The sequence below is a fragment of the Cryphonectria parasitica genome, assembly GCF_011745365.1.
Source record: "Cryphonectria parasitica EP155 unplaced genomic scaffold M406scaffold_1, whole genome shotgun sequence".
Taxonomy (NCBI): domain Eukaryota; kingdom Fungi; phylum Ascomycota; class Sordariomycetes; order Diaporthales; family Cryphonectriaceae; genus Cryphonectria; species Cryphonectria parasitica.
Window position 1 is genome coordinate 6,105,691 of NW_024468909.1, and position 17,487 is coordinate 6,123,177.

The 17,487-nt window shown below is 53.7% G+C and overlaps 7 protein-coding genes and 1 non-coding gene across 8 annotated transcripts; 3 read left to right on the top strand and 5 right to left on the bottom strand.

Moving 5' to 3' along the window:
* Window positions 1-57: 57 nt before the first annotated feature.
* Window positions 58-1,146, bottom strand: M406DRAFT_326463 (porphobilinogen deaminase; the record flags this gene model as incomplete). The annotated part of the gene is made up of 1 exon (XM_040920088.1): window positions 58-1,146. The coding sequence occupies one exon, from the start codon at window positions 1,144-1,146 to the stop codon at window positions 58-60; it is 1,089 nt and encodes a 362-aa protein (XP_040782021.1).
* Window positions 1,147-2,359: 1,213 nt separating this feature from the next.
* M406DRAFT_229738 (HET-domain-containing protein) lies at window positions 2,360-3,337 on the bottom strand (the record flags this gene model as incomplete). Its single annotated transcript, XM_040915818.1, has 2 exons — window positions 2,360-2,742; window positions 2,830-3,337. Coding segments are annotated over 2 exons (891 nt in total), but the record flags the coding sequence as incomplete, so codon positions are not given.
* Window positions 3,338-5,331: 1,994 nt separating this feature from the next.
* On the top strand, window positions 5,332-5,891 carry M406DRAFT_67397 (uncharacterized protein; the record flags this gene model as incomplete). Its single annotated transcript, XM_040925062.1, has 2 exons — window positions 5,332-5,512; window positions 5,599-5,891. The coding sequence occupies 2 exons, from the start codon at window positions 5,332-5,334 to the stop codon at window positions 5,889-5,891; spliced, it is 474 nt and encodes a 157-aa protein (XP_040782023.1).
* Window positions 5,892-7,067: 1,176 nt separating this feature from the next.
* Window positions 7,068-8,897, top strand: M406DRAFT_354681 (homocitrate synthase). Its single transcript, XM_040922972.1, has 5 exons — window positions 7,068-7,149; window positions 7,229-7,328; window positions 7,386-7,437; window positions 7,574-8,151; window positions 8,227-8,897. The coding sequence occupies exons 1-5, from the start codon at window positions 7,096-7,098 to the stop codon at window positions 8,748-8,750; spliced, it is 1,308 nt and encodes a 435-aa protein (XP_040782024.1). The 5' UTR covers window positions 7,068-7,095; the 3' UTR covers window positions 8,751-8,897.
* Window positions 8,898-9,758: 861 nt separating this feature from the next.
* On the bottom strand, window positions 9,759-9,876 carry M406DRAFT_t22. The gene has a single exon. It is a non-coding gene; the product is annotated as a tRNA-His (tRNA).
* Window positions 9,877-11,244: 1,368 nt separating this feature from the next.
* M406DRAFT_349531 (uncharacterized protein) lies at window positions 11,245-12,099 on the top strand (the record flags this gene model as incomplete). The annotated part of the gene is made up of 3 exons (XM_040922474.1): window positions 11,245-11,438; window positions 11,521-11,626; window positions 11,777-12,099. 3 exons carry the CDS (start codon window positions 11,245-11,247, stop codon window positions 11,960-11,962), a joined length of 486 nt encoding a protein of 161 aa, XP_040782025.1. The 3' UTR covers window positions 11,963-12,099.
* A 978-nt stretch (window positions 12,100-13,077) lies between these two features.
* M406DRAFT_67399 (uncharacterized protein) lies at window positions 13,078-14,136 on the bottom strand (the record flags this gene model as incomplete). The annotated part of the gene is made up of 1 exon (XM_040925063.1): window positions 13,078-14,136. One exon carries the CDS (start codon window positions 14,134-14,136, stop codon window positions 13,078-13,080), a length of 1,059 nt encoding a protein of 352 aa, XP_040782026.1.
* A 1,238-nt stretch (window positions 14,137-15,374) lies between these two features.
* On the bottom strand, window positions 15,375-16,997 carry M406DRAFT_229113 (transferase family protein; the record flags this gene model as incomplete). The annotated part of the gene is made up of 1 exon (XM_040915804.1): window positions 15,375-16,997. A coding segment is annotated over one exon (1,623 nt), but the record flags the coding sequence as incomplete, so codon positions are not given.
* Between the last annotated feature and the right edge of the window lie 490 nt (window positions 16,998-17,487).

Below are 17,487 nucleotides of genomic sequence, written 5' to 3' on the forward strand. Positions count from 1 at the left end.
ATGGTATTGTGATCATGCAGAGTGAGGGTCTTGAGAGGCGAATGCTGCGATGTGCGATCACGCAGCCGGGGCAGCAGCGGCGCTGGCAGCCGAGGCCGTGCCGGGTGTCTCTGCTCGCTGGCTGTTGATGACATCGAGGATCTTGCTCGCACCCTTCTCCACAAGTATCGATGCGGCCTTCTTGCCCAGGGCATCAGCGGCCTCTGGGTCTGCCACATCGCCCTGGAGCTCGACCTCGGCGCCATCCTGGCCATCGAGGCTGACAACCACCGCCCTCAGCCGCAGGTTGCTGCCGACGCCGTCCTCACCAGGGACCCAGTGCGTCTCCACTCCAATCGGCACGCTGCAGCCGCCCTCGAGTGTGCGCATGACGCTCCGCTCCGCTTCACAAGCCAGCATCGTCTCTGTGTCGGAGATGGGCTTGAGCAGACCCAGCGTGGTCAGGTCGCCTTCTCGAATCTCCACCGCCAGCGCGCCCTGGCCGACGGCGTGCAGCATGCCACCACCCTCGCTCTCGCTGTCCAGAAACTGCCCTATCCGATGGCCCATGTTCATGCGCAACAGCCCCGCCGCCGCGAGGATCGTCGCGTCGAAGCCCAGGCTTTCGTCGTCGCACTTCTTCATCCTGGTGTCGATGTTCCCCCGCATGTCTTTGAACACCAAGCCCGGGTACCTTCTCCTCAGCTGCGCAGCCCGCCGCAGGCTGCTCGTCCCAATGACAGCTCCCTCTGGCAGGTCGGCCAGCTTCTTGTATTTGCCCTCGTGCCCAGCCTTGAACACCACCACGTCCCGCGGGTCCTCGCGCTTGGTGATGCACCCGATGACGCAACCCGCGGGGAGGGCGGTGGGCATATCCTTGAGACAGTGGAGGATCATGTCGAGCTGGGGCGTGTCGGAAGTGAGCATGGCCTCGAGCTCCGAGGTCCACAGGCCCTTGCCCAGGTTCGGCAGCGGCGTCGTCTTGTCGCGGTCGCCCATGACGGAGACGGTCACGGTCTCGAACTTGATATGTGGGTGGGCCTGCTGCAGCTCGCCAATGACAATCTCGCACTGCTTGAGCGCGAGCGCGGAGCGTCGTGTGCCGACGCGAATGGTCGTGCCCGCCGGGAGAGCAGGCAGGGTCGTGGCGGCGGTAATTGCAGCCATACTGGGTGAGGTTGGGTTGGTGGGGCTGTGATGGTGGAGTACGCGGCGAAGTAGGGAGGGTGACCGAATCAAAATAGAAGGCACAGTAAGAGGTTGGGGGAGTTGAACTGATTGAGTGGGAGCGAGCAGCAGACAACTCTAATGAGTATTGTTTGTTCAGCTGCTCAGGTTTTATAATTTGGCGAAGAGAGGGTGAGCTTTGGATCTTATGGCGGGGCAGTAATAACGGGCGCGGGGCGGAAGGAAAGGAGGGGTCCTGAACCTTCCTTCAATTGATCTCACCCTTAGTCATTCAAGACAACCCCCTCAACTCACTCCTTCTCTCCGCTTTCGTATTTATATACTTTTCTCTGTTTCATTGGGGCACGGATACAGAAACAGGGCCATGAACCGAAAGAGGGAGAACAAATTCAAATTTCAACGGCTCTGCTTAGCATTCTTTCAGACTTACAGCCCTGCGCGATTATCGATACACCTAAGCGCTGTACTAATAGAAACATATCCTCAACATTATAGCAACCATCTCTTCAGAGCTTTCCCTCGCACTCTTACTGACGCCCTTCCATCATGTGCCAGTCTTGCAACCACCGCATCGTAGAACGCCTCGAGCACAAGGTATCGTCATTCAATTTTGCACTGATGTTAACTGGCTAATAAGTGTATGTGGTTATTCAATCAGTAAAGTTTCCTGCGGCCCAAGTATCTCCCTGGGAATGCGACCAGCAGCCTCCTGAGATGCCTCATCAACCGTTATCATGTCTTCGTCCGAATCGTCTTCGTTTTCTCGTACCACCGCCTCGAAGTATCCTATGCGTTCATACCTATCGGTTTCCCGGATGGAAGTCAAGATCAAACCACGCAGGATCCCGTCGAAGTAACGGAGACATACAAAGCGCAGCCTCTCTGGTGCGAGGCGCCAGATCTGCTGGGTATCCGGCCAGATCAAGAGATCGAGCTCAAGGCAATTCACACCGCCATACTCTTGCGCAGTCTTGCAGGAAATGTGACCGTCCACAGGCGGGAAGTATTTCAGATCCTGCTCCTCCCGCTCGGCACACGTGGTTGCAAAGTCGATGAGTTCAACTCCTTGCACATTGAGACAGCTTGCGCGGAGCATCACCAGCCTCGATCCCTCTGTTGTCTTCGATGGGACGATGTCGAGAAATTCTGCTAATTTGTCTGGTTCTGCCTCCCAGGACTCTGTAAAAGGCTCATCAGGGAGACAGACTGGATCCGTTACTGATCCCCATGACCAAGTTGGACATTCGATTGCTTGATCTCTTGTCTCTGGAATGGTCACCTTGTTATTGGCTGGGGCCAGGTCATCCTCATTGCCACCCTGGGAATCATAGTGCCAACAGAAACTGGAGATGGGGTAGTCTTTCCATATGCCAGCTTCGTACTGATGACCTGTGATGTCGCTGAGTCTAGAGACGATGCCTTGCACAGCAACTAGCCGATCTTGGGGGTGGGTGAGTGTTCGTGCTGTGTATTGTCGCAGCACAGCAGCCCAATAGTCCTTGAATGCCATTGGGAAAGGTGGCGCATGGTCGGAGTCATCATCTTGTTCCATTTCAAAGGGTTCTTGTGGAAGTCCTTGGTAGAACCGGTAAGGGTCCAGTTCGGAGTCGAGATAGAAGAATTCGCGGTCATCCCACCCGCCGTCTTGTGCCTGAAAGCCACGGCACGTCCAAATCAGTTGTCGGCCCGAGTATACAAGTCTTCGAGGAGAAAGCAGCAACTCCTCAAAAGTCCAGGCACGATAGTGAATCGGGTCTGGCTCCGAGCGTACTAGACCCGGCTCTTGAAGCAGTGCGCGCCCGACACGGCCATCGTGGTTCCAGACCGGAATGCTATTTATTTCCCGCGGGAGTTCCACATGTTGAGGGGATAGAAAGCCTTGTGTCACGACGGAGGCGCTCGCGGCAACGATTGTCAGGAAGGCCCCTTCGAAAATGCCCGCCATCTTCTTGATTTCCGCCTTTTTGTCTGCGCGGAAGTCTTGCAGAATGCACAACGAGTCCACCCAAAGGCATCGAAAGCCAAGTCTGCGAGTGACTAGTATTGCGTCGCGGATCGTCTCCGGCATATCCGACAGAGAAAAGCCCCTTTCCATGCGGTCGCGCAGATTTGTAGTCGTCGTCGCCATGGGCTGTTCCCGCTGGCCCCAGCAATAACTAAGGGCTATGTACTCCCCGAGGCCCGGTTGGTTGCCTGGTACAAGAGCAATATCGTGATCGGAAGAACTGTCTTGGGGCGCGACGTCGACCAGCCGCCCAGGCCGGGCGACCGGTATTCTTGAGTCTCCGGAATGGTCATGGTCGCAGTCTTGCCGACAGCGATCTACCCAAGTCACTGCTTGGGAGAATGCAGCGTCACCACCGACGTCCAGATTGGGTCTATAGCTCTGAATGGTTTCGACAAGGTGGTCGTTGTCTGACACAGAGTCAGCAACCGTGACCGAGTTCCTGGTATATCATGAGAAGAGACATCTAACCCTTTGCATGCACAGCAAACAAGCCCCATTCTAATGTTTCAAAGTACGGCACTTTTTGTGCGTCAGGCACTCCAGGGCGATATAACGGCGTCATCATGAGTTTGAAGGATCCTTGATTGTGAGCTCGGTCAAACGTCAACGTCAGAGATTCCAAAAGTGATCCGACATCCTCGAAGTCGCCCTTGAACAATCTCCCGGCCAATTTGCGGTTATCGCCTCCGGGAACTGCCTCCCATCGCATAAATTCCATCTGTGATTGTGAAGGAGACCTCAGTCCGTCGAGCACCCGTTCGCAAACAGCGGTACAAAGCGCACAGCCCTCTCCGGCAGCAGCCATGAGCTCTCCCCACCTCACGACTGACAGCGAGGTGTCGTGGATTCGAAAAGACTCAGCCTCTTCTTCATCATCATAGAAGCCCAACCTCAACGCCTGTCTCGTTCTGTCAGCCTTGCCGGTCATGCTCAGGTTCATACCCGGACACTCTGCAAGGCGGCGTACACAGGCGTTGCAGACGGCCCACGGCTGCGTCCGGCGAGCAGCCTGCGCTACGGCTACTGCGGTGTTTATGCAGGCTTCAGAATCCATGAGTGCAAAGCATGTACGCGTCTAGGCTGGGTGGTAGAGTGCGTTGGTCAGACAAGTGGGTGAGCGCGTGGGCGGTCCGTCAATTGCATTCAGCCTCCAAGAGTGTGAAGGAAGGCACACTTCACTCACCTTCTTTTGTGTTGAAATTTTTGTCAATTGAATCTCATTGGCGCTGTGATATCCAATGTAAGCACTTGAGCATAGGTGCGGGGCTGGGGGCCCGTAGCCTGGCATGCATGCATGATATGCGCTGTAAGCAGAGGAAGAATATGCAGAACCAAGTGGGTAGTACGTTAATTGTGTGTTACTCAGTATTTGTTAATAGGAGTTCACGAAACATCTAGATGGGTGACCACTTTCTCTCTGTAGCTCGTTGTCCATACAAGCATTGACCAAACTCAGGATCTGTTCACCAAATCTTCCTTGAGACCTCAGCATTGGAAAGCTGGTATCACACAGTCTTGAGTTGACAATGGGTTGTCTCAAAGTTTGCGTTTCCCAAGGCGAAAAGGGATCCCAGCGCAAGGAATCTGGTTCTTGACGTTGGACACCGGGAACTGCTTGATCTAAGAAGAACAGCAACCGTAGTTCGTTCGCAATTCGTTCGCCTGAGATGATCTTGGTAGCCGGTGGACCTTGAGCTGAGGTCGAGAAGTCATGTCGTGGCGAGGCATCTCGGGTCAGACCGTTGCAGGTCTTACGGTGCAAGAACTCCATCGTCCTACTCCGGCTCGCAAACGAACTGGTCCATAACATAGTGTGTTGAGTACAGGTCGCCTAGGAAGGCCGCCAGATGGTCTAGAGCCTGCGACACGACCATCCTGTGGACATCTTTCCGATTCAGTGAGGGGATCACCACGCCCTCATAGGACAGCCCATGGATGCCAATGCAACACCACCAGCTGACGGTTGACATCGTCCCCGTCCTACCCAAGTACCATCGCGCCAGATGGGATGTATAAATTCGGAGCACGTCATTATCATGGAAAGTCGAAAGCTCCCTGCAGGAAGATCTGTTCCCCCAGAGATTTCTTCTCGAAATATCCTCGCACTCACAATATTATCATTGTTTCTTTCTTGGAATCCCCATCCAATTCTCAACATGAAGGCACTTGCCAGCTTCGCCATGGTCACCGCCGCGCTCGCGGCCAAGATCTCACAACACTACTCTAACATGGGCCTGGACTTGTCCGCCACGCCTGCTATTGCCGCCGATAACTCGACGGGGGCTTACTGCGGCGTAGGCTATACATACTGCGGGTATATCCTAAAGGAGCAGAAGAGTAAGCACAACCTGAGCATGCCGCCCCCTCCCCCTTCCCTAGAGCATTGTATTGCTTTGATGCTAACCATCATTCCTGCTGCCCAGATTTCGATGAGGCCACTATCCTCACGGCGTACTGCGCCGGCGGCTATTGTGATGCTGGCAATGGGTCCACGGACACGGATCCAATGCAGGGGCTGTACGTGTGCCTGCCTGAGTCTGCCATCCCGAAGAGGAACAAGCAGGATGATGAGCCGTATACAGGCCCGGTCAAGATTGAGCTGCTCTGCGCCTGCAATGGCAAGGCGTTTGGAGGTGGTGACAACGTCTGCCTCAACCCAGATGGTGATCACATCGGAAGATGCAGCACACCGTGCTCCAATAGTGCGTCTTCATGAAGAAGATGCCGAGCCTGCGGGGCGATTGCATGGATCAAGATGGGCCGTTCTTGAGCGACGTGCGAGGGGAGATGATGAGATGGACATTTCAATTTCATAGAGTCGATCCTGGCTTGCTTGTTCTTTCCTATGGTCGATGATGATGTCGTAGGTAGTTATTCACCTAGGGTTCTAGCTGCTCCATTTCACACAGTATTGTCGCCTAGCACGTGTCTCCTTTGGGAAAGATCTGTCGATCAGTGGCGGTGTCATCGTCGTCGTTGCGCACTAGAGCATCTTGCCGCTTGATCTGTTGCGTCGCCCCTATCCTGGCATACTGCAAGTTGGGAATAAAAGACAGGAAAAAAAAACCCTACCATGACACTGCATGACAATTTTTATGGTAGTATGTAGTATGTAGTCACCTGCAGACCCTCAGATGCGCATCAGTAGTGGATCTCAACAGGGGAGGACTTTTCTTGGGCTTGGCCTTTGTGTGAGTCTTCTCTCCATTCCGGCATCGGATCGACCCTTGGCCCCCGGCAGCCGTTCCCCGTGGGGCGAGGGTTCACTTTTCTGCATTAGCGACGTCATGACGCAGGGGCCACTGAGCAAAGAAGGCCTGGCCCAGTGACAAGATTTTCAGTCCAAATTATTTGTACCCTTTGCTATTGGTGCCTTGCCTCTGGCCACCTTTCTTTTTTTTTCTCTTCCCTCTCCGATCACAGTGAGTCAACATGGTCTGAAGTAATAGGTGTAATAAATTGAAAGCAGGATACTGTTCCTATCCAAATCAAAGCTGTCTGGTTGAACAATTACAGTGATTAGAAGAGTTTAGTTGAAAGCAGAGGCGGGGGAAGCACAATATAGCGGATCTAGGGAAACTCTCAGAGTGCAGCAAAGAGCTTCTGGTGGAATTATCTGCTATGCCACTTACCGTGCTTATTTCCCTTCTCCAACCTTGTTGTGATTTACCAATGTTCCAAAAGCAACGTAATAGACAGGCTGATTAATTTTGTGGTGGGTCAGGCTGTGACTAGGTGACTCTTGTTGAAACCCATGCGCCAGGCCAGGACCGGTCTCAATTGCCCCTCCTCGTCCGAAATTTCACCCGCCGCTGCAGACACCGCAGCGACTACTAAAAGTTACTCATACCCCTCTAAGCACAAACCAAAGCTTTTCTTCCCGTCCATCAACATCACAACCACCAAAACATACAGTCACAATGTGCGGAACAGACGCCCCAGTAAACGGCACAAACGGCGAGTCGGCCCCAGTGGTGCGTATTCTCATCCATTGATTGTCGCTCCCATCCGTGTGTTTTTCTTTCTTTTGTCCGCTGACGTCGTTTGGTCCAGGCCCAGAATGGAGGACACTCGCGGTCCAACCCCTACCAGACCGTCCAGGACTACCTTTCAAACGTCGGCAAATTCAAGATCATTGAGTCGACATTAAGAGGTTAGAGACACCAGATGAACAATGCTATGCACACCTGCAGACTAACACGATGAGCAGAGGGCGAGCAGTTTGCCAATGCCTACTTCACTACCGAGAAGAAGATCGAAATGTACGCCCCCTCCCCTTCCTCTCCCAAGCGATGACTCAATCGTCACCCCTCCAGATCCCCTATTGTTGTTACACACGCCTATTCTAGCCATGCTTGACAGCAGCAGCTGACAATATCCTTTCTCTCGCTCGTACAGTGCTCTGGCTCTCGACAAATTTGGCGTCGACTACATCGAGTTGACCTCTCCCGCCGCCTCCCAACAATCCTACGATGACTGCAAGAAGATCTGCAACCTCGGCCTCAAGGCCAAGATCCTGACCCACGTCCGCTGCGACATGCGTGATGCCAAGCTGGCCGTCGAGACTGGCGTCGATGGTCTCGATATCGTCATTGGCACCTCCAAGTACCTGCGTGAGCACAGCCACGGCAAGGACATGGAGTATATCGTCAAGACCGCCGTTGAGGTCATCGAGTTCGTCAAGTCCAAGGGTCTCGAGGTCCGCTTCTCCAGCGAGGACTCCTTCCGGTCCGACCTGGTCGACCTCTTGACCTTGTACAGCGCGGTGGACAAGGTTGGTGTCAACCGCGTCGGTATTGCGGACACCGTCGGCTGTGCCTCCCCAAGACAGGTCTACGACCTGATCAGGACGCTGAGGGGGGTTGTCTCCTGTGATATCGAGACGCACTTCCACAACGACACCGGCTGCGCCATCGCCAATGCCTTCTGTGCTCTTGAGGCTGGTGCCACCCATGTGGACACCAGTGTGCTCGGAAGTAAGTACCTTTTTTTTTTTTTGCGAAACCAGAGATGCCGTGGCACGAGTGCTGTATCTAACCAAATCATCACAGTCGGCGAGCGTAACGGCATCACCCCTCTCGGTGGCTTCCTGGCTCGCATGCTGGTCACGAGCCCCGACTACGTCAAGAGCAAGTACAAGCTGCACCAGATCAAGGAGATTGAGGATCTGGTCGCCGAGGCCGTTGAGGTCAACACGCCCTTCAACAACCCCGTGACAGGCTTCTGTGCCTTCACCCACAAGGCCGGCATCCACGCCAAGGCTATTCTCAACAACCCCTCGACCTACGAGATCCTCAACCCGGCCGACTTTGGCCTGACCCGATACGTGCACTTCGCGTCGAGGCTGACGGGCTGGAACGCTGTCAAGACCCGTGTGCAGCAGCTCGGACTGACCATGACCGACGAGCAGTGCAAGGAGGTGACTGCCAAGATCAAGGCTATGGCGGATATCAGGCAGATCGCCATTGACGATGCTGACTCCATCATCAGGTCATACCACCTGACTCTGCAAAATCCCGACTCTGTTGCTAGCGGGCTCCTCGCCAACGGCAATGGTGAGAAGATTGCGACATAGATCTTTCCAAGTGAGGTCGTCGCAGAGCAGGGCGTTATGGCTCAGGCCCCCCCAACAATTCTGGGCGTATGCGGCTTGTAGATGAAAAGTGATTTTATATCGGCGCAATAGGTGTATCATGGATTAATCAAAATCAATTTTCTCCAGCATTACTTGCCTATGTAACACGACATGTGCGTAAAGCGGCAATAGGCTTTTTGCAGACGGTGGCCTGACTAGACCTGCGTGTGGAAACGTGTATTGACGGCCAGGTCTAGTGACTGAGTGGATTCCCAGCATGAATATTGTTTACCGCAGGTTTGTAAACTGAATATGTCTCGGTAAAAGACGTAACTGAAAACAGAGAGAATAAAGATTACAAAAATAAGCAAGAAAAAGGAGATAGGACTAAAGGTCAGACTCACATCCTACTCTCTGTCCGACGAAAGAACCTTGCAGGCGCAATGACGAGAGCCAGAGACACTGACAGTCTGGAAGTGAACAGAGATGATCGAAAATCGGACGTGATAGGAGACAGAGAGGGACAAAATAAAAATTATTTTAGATGCTGCGCATAAACATGGCAACTCCGAGCCACCTCTACCTTTTATATATTGCTTGCTGCCAACGTGCCGTGAATATCCGCTGTCCCAGTCTTCCCGCCCTGCCATGCTTCCGCATGCTGGATAACAACGGCAATGCCGCGTGGAATCACAGTGGTCCCCCCCCCCTCTTTGCCAGGGGGAGGGGGAAGGGCACAGAGAGGAAAAGGAGAATAATTCATTACTGTAGATTGCAGTGCAAGTCTTCGTCTTCGCAGCTTATTTTTACGAGGCTACTTGTAGTTGAGGGGACCCGGGCGGGGGACCAAACAGATGGGCCGTCCTACAGCAGATAGGATGGTGAAATCCACCACAACGTCCATGTTTGTTCACAACAGTAATAATGTGAAATCTGAAGAGAAAAAAATGTTACATGTATAAACTGGTCACTTTGAAGGTCTTCCAGATTATCCAACTGCAAAAAATGTGTCTGCCCCATGAATCGAACATGGATCTTTTCGGAGCTGGTTTTGAGGTAGCAAGATAGTACATAATGCTATTTTCAAGGCCACAACGAAATATACTGACCATTATACTAGGCAGACAGATAGCTAGGTATCCTGAGCTTCAGATGTTTCAATTTGAAGAAATTTGACTCATAAACTCAAAAAGGGGTGGCTGTGGTGCGTGGATGCATCTGGAGACTCGAGTTAGCGTGTCAGGCTAGTGCTGAGCTAGTGTTAGTTAGTACAAATGTGGTTAGTGCAATCGGCCCCGCTTAGTGTGTTGGGGTCCACCCTTGTCATAGTAATTCTAGCTCCATTCTTGGTCTCTTGTCTTCTGCCTTCACAGCTAGTCTCCCCTTGAACCCTTCTCGAGAATGTGCTCACATGAATTCACAGGAGCAGCTACATAGCCAGCCTTGCCTAAGTAGTCACAGACTGTATTGTTGTTAACAGATGCAATGAGCCAAAGACAGACAGAAGCTACTATTCTTGACCTGCGCTTGAGGTTGAGATCGAGAGAAAGTCTGACACAGGATGCAGCATCGCTTCCGAGTCCACCTAAACGCTATAAGCGACGTTGCCCAGGAGGTCGTAGACCAGCGCGCGATGTACATACTTGTTGGCAAGGGCTAAGTCCCGGAGTTCCTGCCGGATCTTGATCCACGGGGCCGCTGAGTACTCCGGCCTCAGCAAGACGGAGGCCACGAAAAGCGCCTGATCCGAGGCAGCGTGGATTTGACGCACATGGACGTGCGGAAGGCGAGCGTGATGTGGGATTAGGAGACGAGCCCGGATATGAAGATCGAGCGGGCGGCCTTTGAAGATCTTCTCACCTGAGATGTCATCTTCCCAAGGCATGGGCGCAGAGAACTCTGAGTGTCATTGTCGACTGCAGGGTGATGGTGCCTCGGCGGCTCAATTGATTTTTTTTCTCCAGCGTTTAGATTCCTACATCTTGCATTCTGGCACAACCTGGAAGGACTCGACAAGTGAACGCAGCCTCTCTCATCGGGCCACTATCAGTCGAACATGGCCTTGTTCCACGGCCCCATCCCCCCTGTCGCACACATGCCCTGGACGCAGTAGAGCTGACTATTCTCCGATATGTAACGGCCCGAAAGGTAATCGATCAGAGAGGCCAGCACTGTAGTAGAGCGTGACTATTGATGCATTCTCTGCTTACTTTTTTACATAAGATTTCCCGAGCAGGAGCGCGGGGTCAAGGGCCCGGAGTTCTCAGTGGTGCAGCGGCGGATACTAGACTGCCTGGGACGTACATATACGAGGTCGTGCATAAGAGGATTTCAGTAGTAACTCGAGTCATCTCGTGGATCATCAGAAGAAGGGTTTGGGGGGGGGGGGGTTACAAAAACTACCCTGTATCCTCCAGCGCAGTCAAATTTTGAGAAATCCTGAAGCATTCCATCTTTAAATCTTCTTCTTCTTGGGCTCACTAGACTCGCAAGCATGAAGTATTCTACTGTGCCTCTGCTTCTCGTTCTCGGTGTCCTCTACACCGCCGTCAACGCCGACGAAACGCACAAGACCTACGCTCAACTCCTTGCTAATGGTGAGGTTCCCGATGCCTTGGGTGCTCGTGGCCAGCCTCAGAGTGAAAAGCATGGTCATGACGAGAGGTACCTGGTGTCTCCTGGACCGCCGTGAGCGCCCTCTATCCGCCGTCATGTTTGGTCCTAGGGCATAAAAGAGTCCTGTATCCAAGCTGACAACCCAGCCAAAAAGGTTCCTCTGTGTAAACGGCGACCCTCTTCACAATGCCTCGAGATGGGAGTACTTTGAGGAGTGTACCGACGTGGACACATGTGAGGTGACATTTGGTGGCTATTCTGTAAGAAGCGACCATGGTCTCTTGCTCTGATTTACCTTGCTATTCATTATGCTGCGACCCAGTTCAGTGCTCCTATAGCCTACAGCTGGTCGACCTTGCATTTACGCACAAGGGATCTTGTTACTGACGTATCTGCGTCGGTTTACCCAGGCGGTCGGACCCTGGTGCGGAGGGCCAAAAAATCCCAACAAATGCTGCGTCATGTCACTCTGTGCTGCGCCCTACGACTCGACCCAATACGCATGTGTTGATGTTGAGAAGTGGCCTTACTGTAGCGAGATTGTAGGTGGCAAAGAACTCTGCCCGGGTCCCGAGTCGGTCAGATGCTGTTCTTAGTTTCCGAATGGAATGGAAAGAGCAGTTCGAATGAATGGCTACTGGGACGAGCTGGAGTGTATGGCATGATACTGTGGTCCAATAGCATAGATTGGTTCTCCAGGAGAATTTTTTTATTATTGAATGAATCCTGAGGGATCTTTGTCGAATCCAATGTGTCCAAGCACTTGCACAATGCTCGGTCTTGAAAAGAATGTTGATATAGTTTGCGACAAGGAAGCTATAGCATTAAAGTTGGTACGAGGGAGTACATACATGGTAGCTGGTCATCTTCATATGGTCTCTTTTAGATGGGTCCTTTTCTTTTCTCTCTTTTGAGCAAATTGGTTCCCTGCTTATACTTTGAGCTTTTCACTGCTTAGCTGCTGGACCATTACTTGGTTGACTTATCAGGTTCATTGAGAGTTTCCTCGAGATCCCGACTTCTCTGGAATCGATAGATAAGAACCAAACTTCACAGATCATGTGAACAGCTGTCAAACAAATACATAAACTGCCCCAGTCACACCGTCTTGATTCTTCCTCTTTTCACCCTTTGCTCCAAGATGTCTCAAACCTACCACAAGGAACATGCAGATCTTCAGCAAGACAAATTGTACCTCACATCCTCGCAAGACGATCTCTTTGTTTAGTCACACCTGTCAGCTGGGTCATCGTAGTATATTTTTGTCCTTTTGTCAAGGCAGCTGTCTCTACAGAACAGAAATCGCAACCTCCTTGCAACTTTAGGGGAAATAACATCGAGCAGCCGAACATCATCGTCATGTCCCACCCTGCTAATCCCCTCCACAGTTGTGTTCTCCGTGGATGCTCTCTGTATGTTCCATGATGCTGACGTCCTCTTCAGATTGACATAAATCCATCATCCAGTCAATAATCTCCATGTCCTTCCTTCATCCGTTAGCATGCCTCCCGACTGGCTCCTCTGTCTGCTTTCACCGCCCGTCCTTCCTCAACATATGTGTCATGCATGCATCCTATCCTCTTGGCAACACGGCTACGAAGAAGCAGTCCCAAAACTTTCGCATGTCGGGCTACACCTTGAGAATCTCGCGCGATGAAACCAAGTTCTTGACCACATCCCGAGAACATTCCCAACCGATCTTGATCACTCCCTACACATCCGGCCTGGCGTCTCCATGAGCACGGCGTTCATTCTCAGCGCGCCTGGGGTTGCCGCCACTGAGCCGCCAGAGCCTGGCACTGACCGAGTTGGCCGTCCTGCCCATCTCCCTGGCAATGTGGGCGATACTCAGGCCTTGCTCCCGAAGTGCACGCGCCCGCTGCAGCTCGTCGGCCGTCCAGGCCCCTGGGCGGGCCTGTCCCCTACGGTTGGAGGACCTGCGACGCCTCGCAGCTCGTTGGCCGCTTTGTGCTGCGGGTGGAGGAGAACTGGGGCCCGCAGCAGCTGCGGGGGGTTCTGCACTATTATCGACGGGAGGGGCTGGCAGGGCTTGCTGTTGGCCGTCGCTGCCTCCCATGGCAGGTGGCTGGTCGTCGTCTTGCTGGGGATGGCCGGCAGGTTGGAGACCAGCTTCCTCCGGCAGCACCGTACTGTTGCCAACGTCGACTCTCTCACCTGGATGGGAATCCGGAATATCAGGCCTCAGCTGAGGATTCTCAACTGGCTCCAGCTCGATGATGTTATGATTTTCGGGCTGGGCGCTAGAAGAATGTGGCGAGGGAGGGTTCGACTCATTTTGGCCACTCAGAGGACGAGGCTGCTGAAGGCGGTGATATTGCTGGAAGCCGTTGATATCTGGATCCAGTTGGTGGTTCTCGCATTGGGCCAGATAATCCAAACCACACTGAGGAAAGCCGGCAAGCGTGTAAGGATTAATAGTTGGAGATTGGCTGGGTCCGGCAACTATCCTCGAAAGCCCAACGGCCGAGGGGGCCGGTCCCGCCTCTGGTCTTGGGCGGTACAGTAGCTGACCACCCGTTGTTGCATCTACAAGGCCCCTTTGGTACAGCTGGTGATGTGTCTGGTCCTGACTGGGTGGAGGAGGCTGCTGGTTGCCGAGGGATCGCGGGTCGATATGTGGCTGGTATCCGTTGGGCTGCACGGATCCCGCGTTGCCGTCGTTGGGATTGACGCGTCGAGGAGAAGGACTGTCAGATATTTGGTCGGGCTCTTGGGGCTGGCTGAAGGGGGTATTAGGGCGTTGAGCCATGGTAACTAGGAGGGGGTTGGTATTGCTGTTGTTCTATTCTCTTCTATGTCAGCAATCCACCTCAACGACATATATCGAAAGGGGCCTTGACTATGGGCAAGGCTCACGATTATCCCATTGTCTCTGAACAAAAATGAGGATGTGGTAGAGGCAGTGGAAGTGTTCAGGCTGCTGTGGAAGGGTGGGGCTCACCTGGAAGAGTGATGACTTTGGGCCACAATTACTCCTTTCTGTCAAGGCTCTAGATTGTTGCTCAGGGCTTTCTTCTGAGGAACGTCGAGGTCGAGTTGTCTTGTGTAGTAAGGAGCTTGTGTATGTGGAATGAAAGGAGTTGACTTCGAGATATTTAGTGCAGAGAGGCGCCTGGTGGTAATACTCAAAGGTCAGATGGTACAGTGCAGAACAGAAATTGAGTCTGTTGGCATTGCACAGGTAGTGAAATTCAGGTCTTGTGTCCATTCATTACATAAGGCAACAGTTGTGAACAATTGTCTGGTCTGCTGCAAAGTTTTCTGGAGGTGGTAGTCTATGGAAGCCTCTGTGAAGATAGTGAACATCAGTACAGCATCCCGGGGCTTATGTGAATAATAACATTTGGGACTGCTGGGGGAAAGCCTTTACATAGAAACATGAGATGGAACTCATGAATAGCTGCCTCTGCTTTTAGCCGTTGCCAATGCAAGAAAAAGTGTCTATGTTTACTGGCCTCTACAACATGGGAGGTGAATTGGTCAATGAAACTTGTATTGACCAGGTACTTATTATCATTGAAGTAATGAGCCCAGTTCCGCGAACCTTCTCATAAAGTATATGCTTCCTGCAAGTGATCATCATGAGGCCGTCAGAATCTGAACCCCAACCTGAGCCTCTTTGCGGAGACTTTGAAAGAACCCATTATTCCTATAGTGGCAAGAAAGAACTCGAACACAAGGCTTCCATGTTGCAGAATCCAACTCTATTAAGGCTGATAGAGACCATGGGTGCTTATAAGCTTCTGATTTCATTATGCAGTATACTTGCTGACTATGTATGGACAAATTCATGAGTATTGTCTCTGCCTTGACCAAGACAGGCCCCTTGGCTATCAAGTACTATTGACTCCTTGACTCCTCTATTGTCGAGTCTAATAATTCTTCCCCAGCCTGTCTCAAACTCAAGGAGGATATTCCAATACACTCTCAAACATCCACCAGGCCACCCTCCACCTCTTAGATATCCCACAAACCCCCTCCCCCCTCAAGCAACCGCCCCATCTCCTCCCTCCCCAGCGCAAGACTAACATCCAGATCCCCCGTCTCCCCAACATCCAGCACCTGCAAGATCCCATCCAGCAGCGGCATCCTGCAGTGCACATACCGCGGCCTATCCCCCCCCGTCACCTCCAACGCACCAACAAAATCCACCCCATACGCCCCAGACCGCGTCCAGGACGTCACGCCGCAGTACCGGCTCCCGCAGAACGCCTGCCAGAGCCTCTGCGGACAGACCTCGTACGCCGCGTCGTGCAGATACGCACCCACCGCCTCGGGCGTGAACCGCGCCATCGTCCGCCGCAGCGCGAGCGCCACCTCGCCCAGGCTCACGGTGCCACTGGACAGGGCCCGGCCCGGCAGCGAGGCGTGCCCCAGCAGGATGGGCGAGCCGGCAAACGTGTCTGGCAGCGGTGGGTTGACGCGGCTGCGCAGGCCCAGGGTGACGGCCATGTAGACGGGCTCGTCATTGTCCGGCGCGAGGTGCAGCTGGCGCGCGCGCGTCAGGTGAATCCACACATGGGCGAGGAGCGCGTCCAGGCGCGAGATGGTGTGAGCGTCATGCGCGCCCTCGCCCTGCGGCACGCTCGCCTGGGCAGTCTGCTTCAGCCGCAACACCTCCTCGGCGCTGAACCTGATCTGCACGTGGTCTGCGGGCTTGCTGATGTCCCATGTCGGCCAGGGCGGCCTCGTGCCCGGGCTCAGCTTGACGTGGCGCAGCTCCTCGTCGCTGGGCCTCGTGGCCTGCGTGTCGGCGGTGGCCCAGGACGGGTAGCCTGGGGCTTCTGTGTCCCACCAGTCGAAGCGGAACAGAGGGAGGGACCTGGCGAGGGCGATCTTGTTGGCGTCTGGCTCGGGCTGGTCAATGTCGCCGGCGTGCTGGTCGAGTAAGCTGGGATTGAAGATCGATCTGGTCGTCGTCATCGTCGCGCCATCCTGTGCTGCAGCAGCAGCAGCAGCAGTAGTAGTAGAAGAAGAAGAGGAAGAAGAAGAAGAAGCAGAGCCCAGTAACCGCGTCTCCTCCGCCCAGGCCTTGACAAAGTTGACCAGACCAACAGCATCACTCAGACAGTGCGTGATCTTGACCCCAACCGCCCAGCCGCCACATGCAAAAGTAGTCACCTGCGCCCCAGCAACCGGAAGCCCCTCAAACCGCGAAAGACTCGACACAAACGCCAGGTCGCAGTCGGGCAGGAGCAGCTCATTCTGCGGGAACCCTGTGGCCAGCCAGACCTTGCGAGTCGTCCTGCGCTCCTCGTCGCTCGGCACGATGGACGCGAGGGGTGCGTCGTAGTGCGCGCGAGAAAATTCCACACCTGGGTCCGCGCCGCAGCAGCCGCCGCCGCCATCAGACCTGCTGTTCCAGGTGATCTGGGGCCGGCCGTACCTAGGGTAGGCCGGGTGCCGGGTATCTGGAGGGGCCCAGCTCAGGCTTCCTGCGAGGTGGCGGAAGTCGTTGAGGCTATGGCGGAGGCTGGTCTCCAGACGGTTGGCGAGGGCCGAGGGATCCTGAGAGGCTGGGCTGGCGTCATAGAGCCAGACTGCGCCGCAGATGGCGAAGCGGGCGGTGGTTGCGTCGGCAATGGACAGGAGGCGGGTTGTTGGACTGCTGTTTGGGGGTGGTGGTGTGCTTGGGAGTACCCTTTTGGTCGAGAGGACGCGGCACACTGGAGTGGTCTGCTGAGACTGCATTGTAAGTATGATCTGCTCCTCCCTGATGACTTTGAACAATGCGTCCTTGATAAGTAGGACGGTCTGTCGCTAAGAGTAAGAAGAGGAGGCTATGAGTGAGCTGTTCAGAATGTCAGTCGGTCAGTCAGTCATCCATATCTTGTGAGGCCAGAAGCAGCCAAGACTTATAGAAAATCCATGGCGCCGTGTGAGATGAAATCCTGGAGAATGATTCATCTTGCATACAGCACACAGAGGCAGGCTCCTCGGCTCCTGGATATGGAGTTCAAACAAGACGGCGTCGTGGTCGACTAATTAAGAGTCATACCGAGTGCATTCCTTACCCGAGATCCCGGTGGGCACCCGTGGACCCACCAAGCGATCCTCATGCCTCCTCGTCTGCTCTGAGAACATCATGTCAGAAATTTCC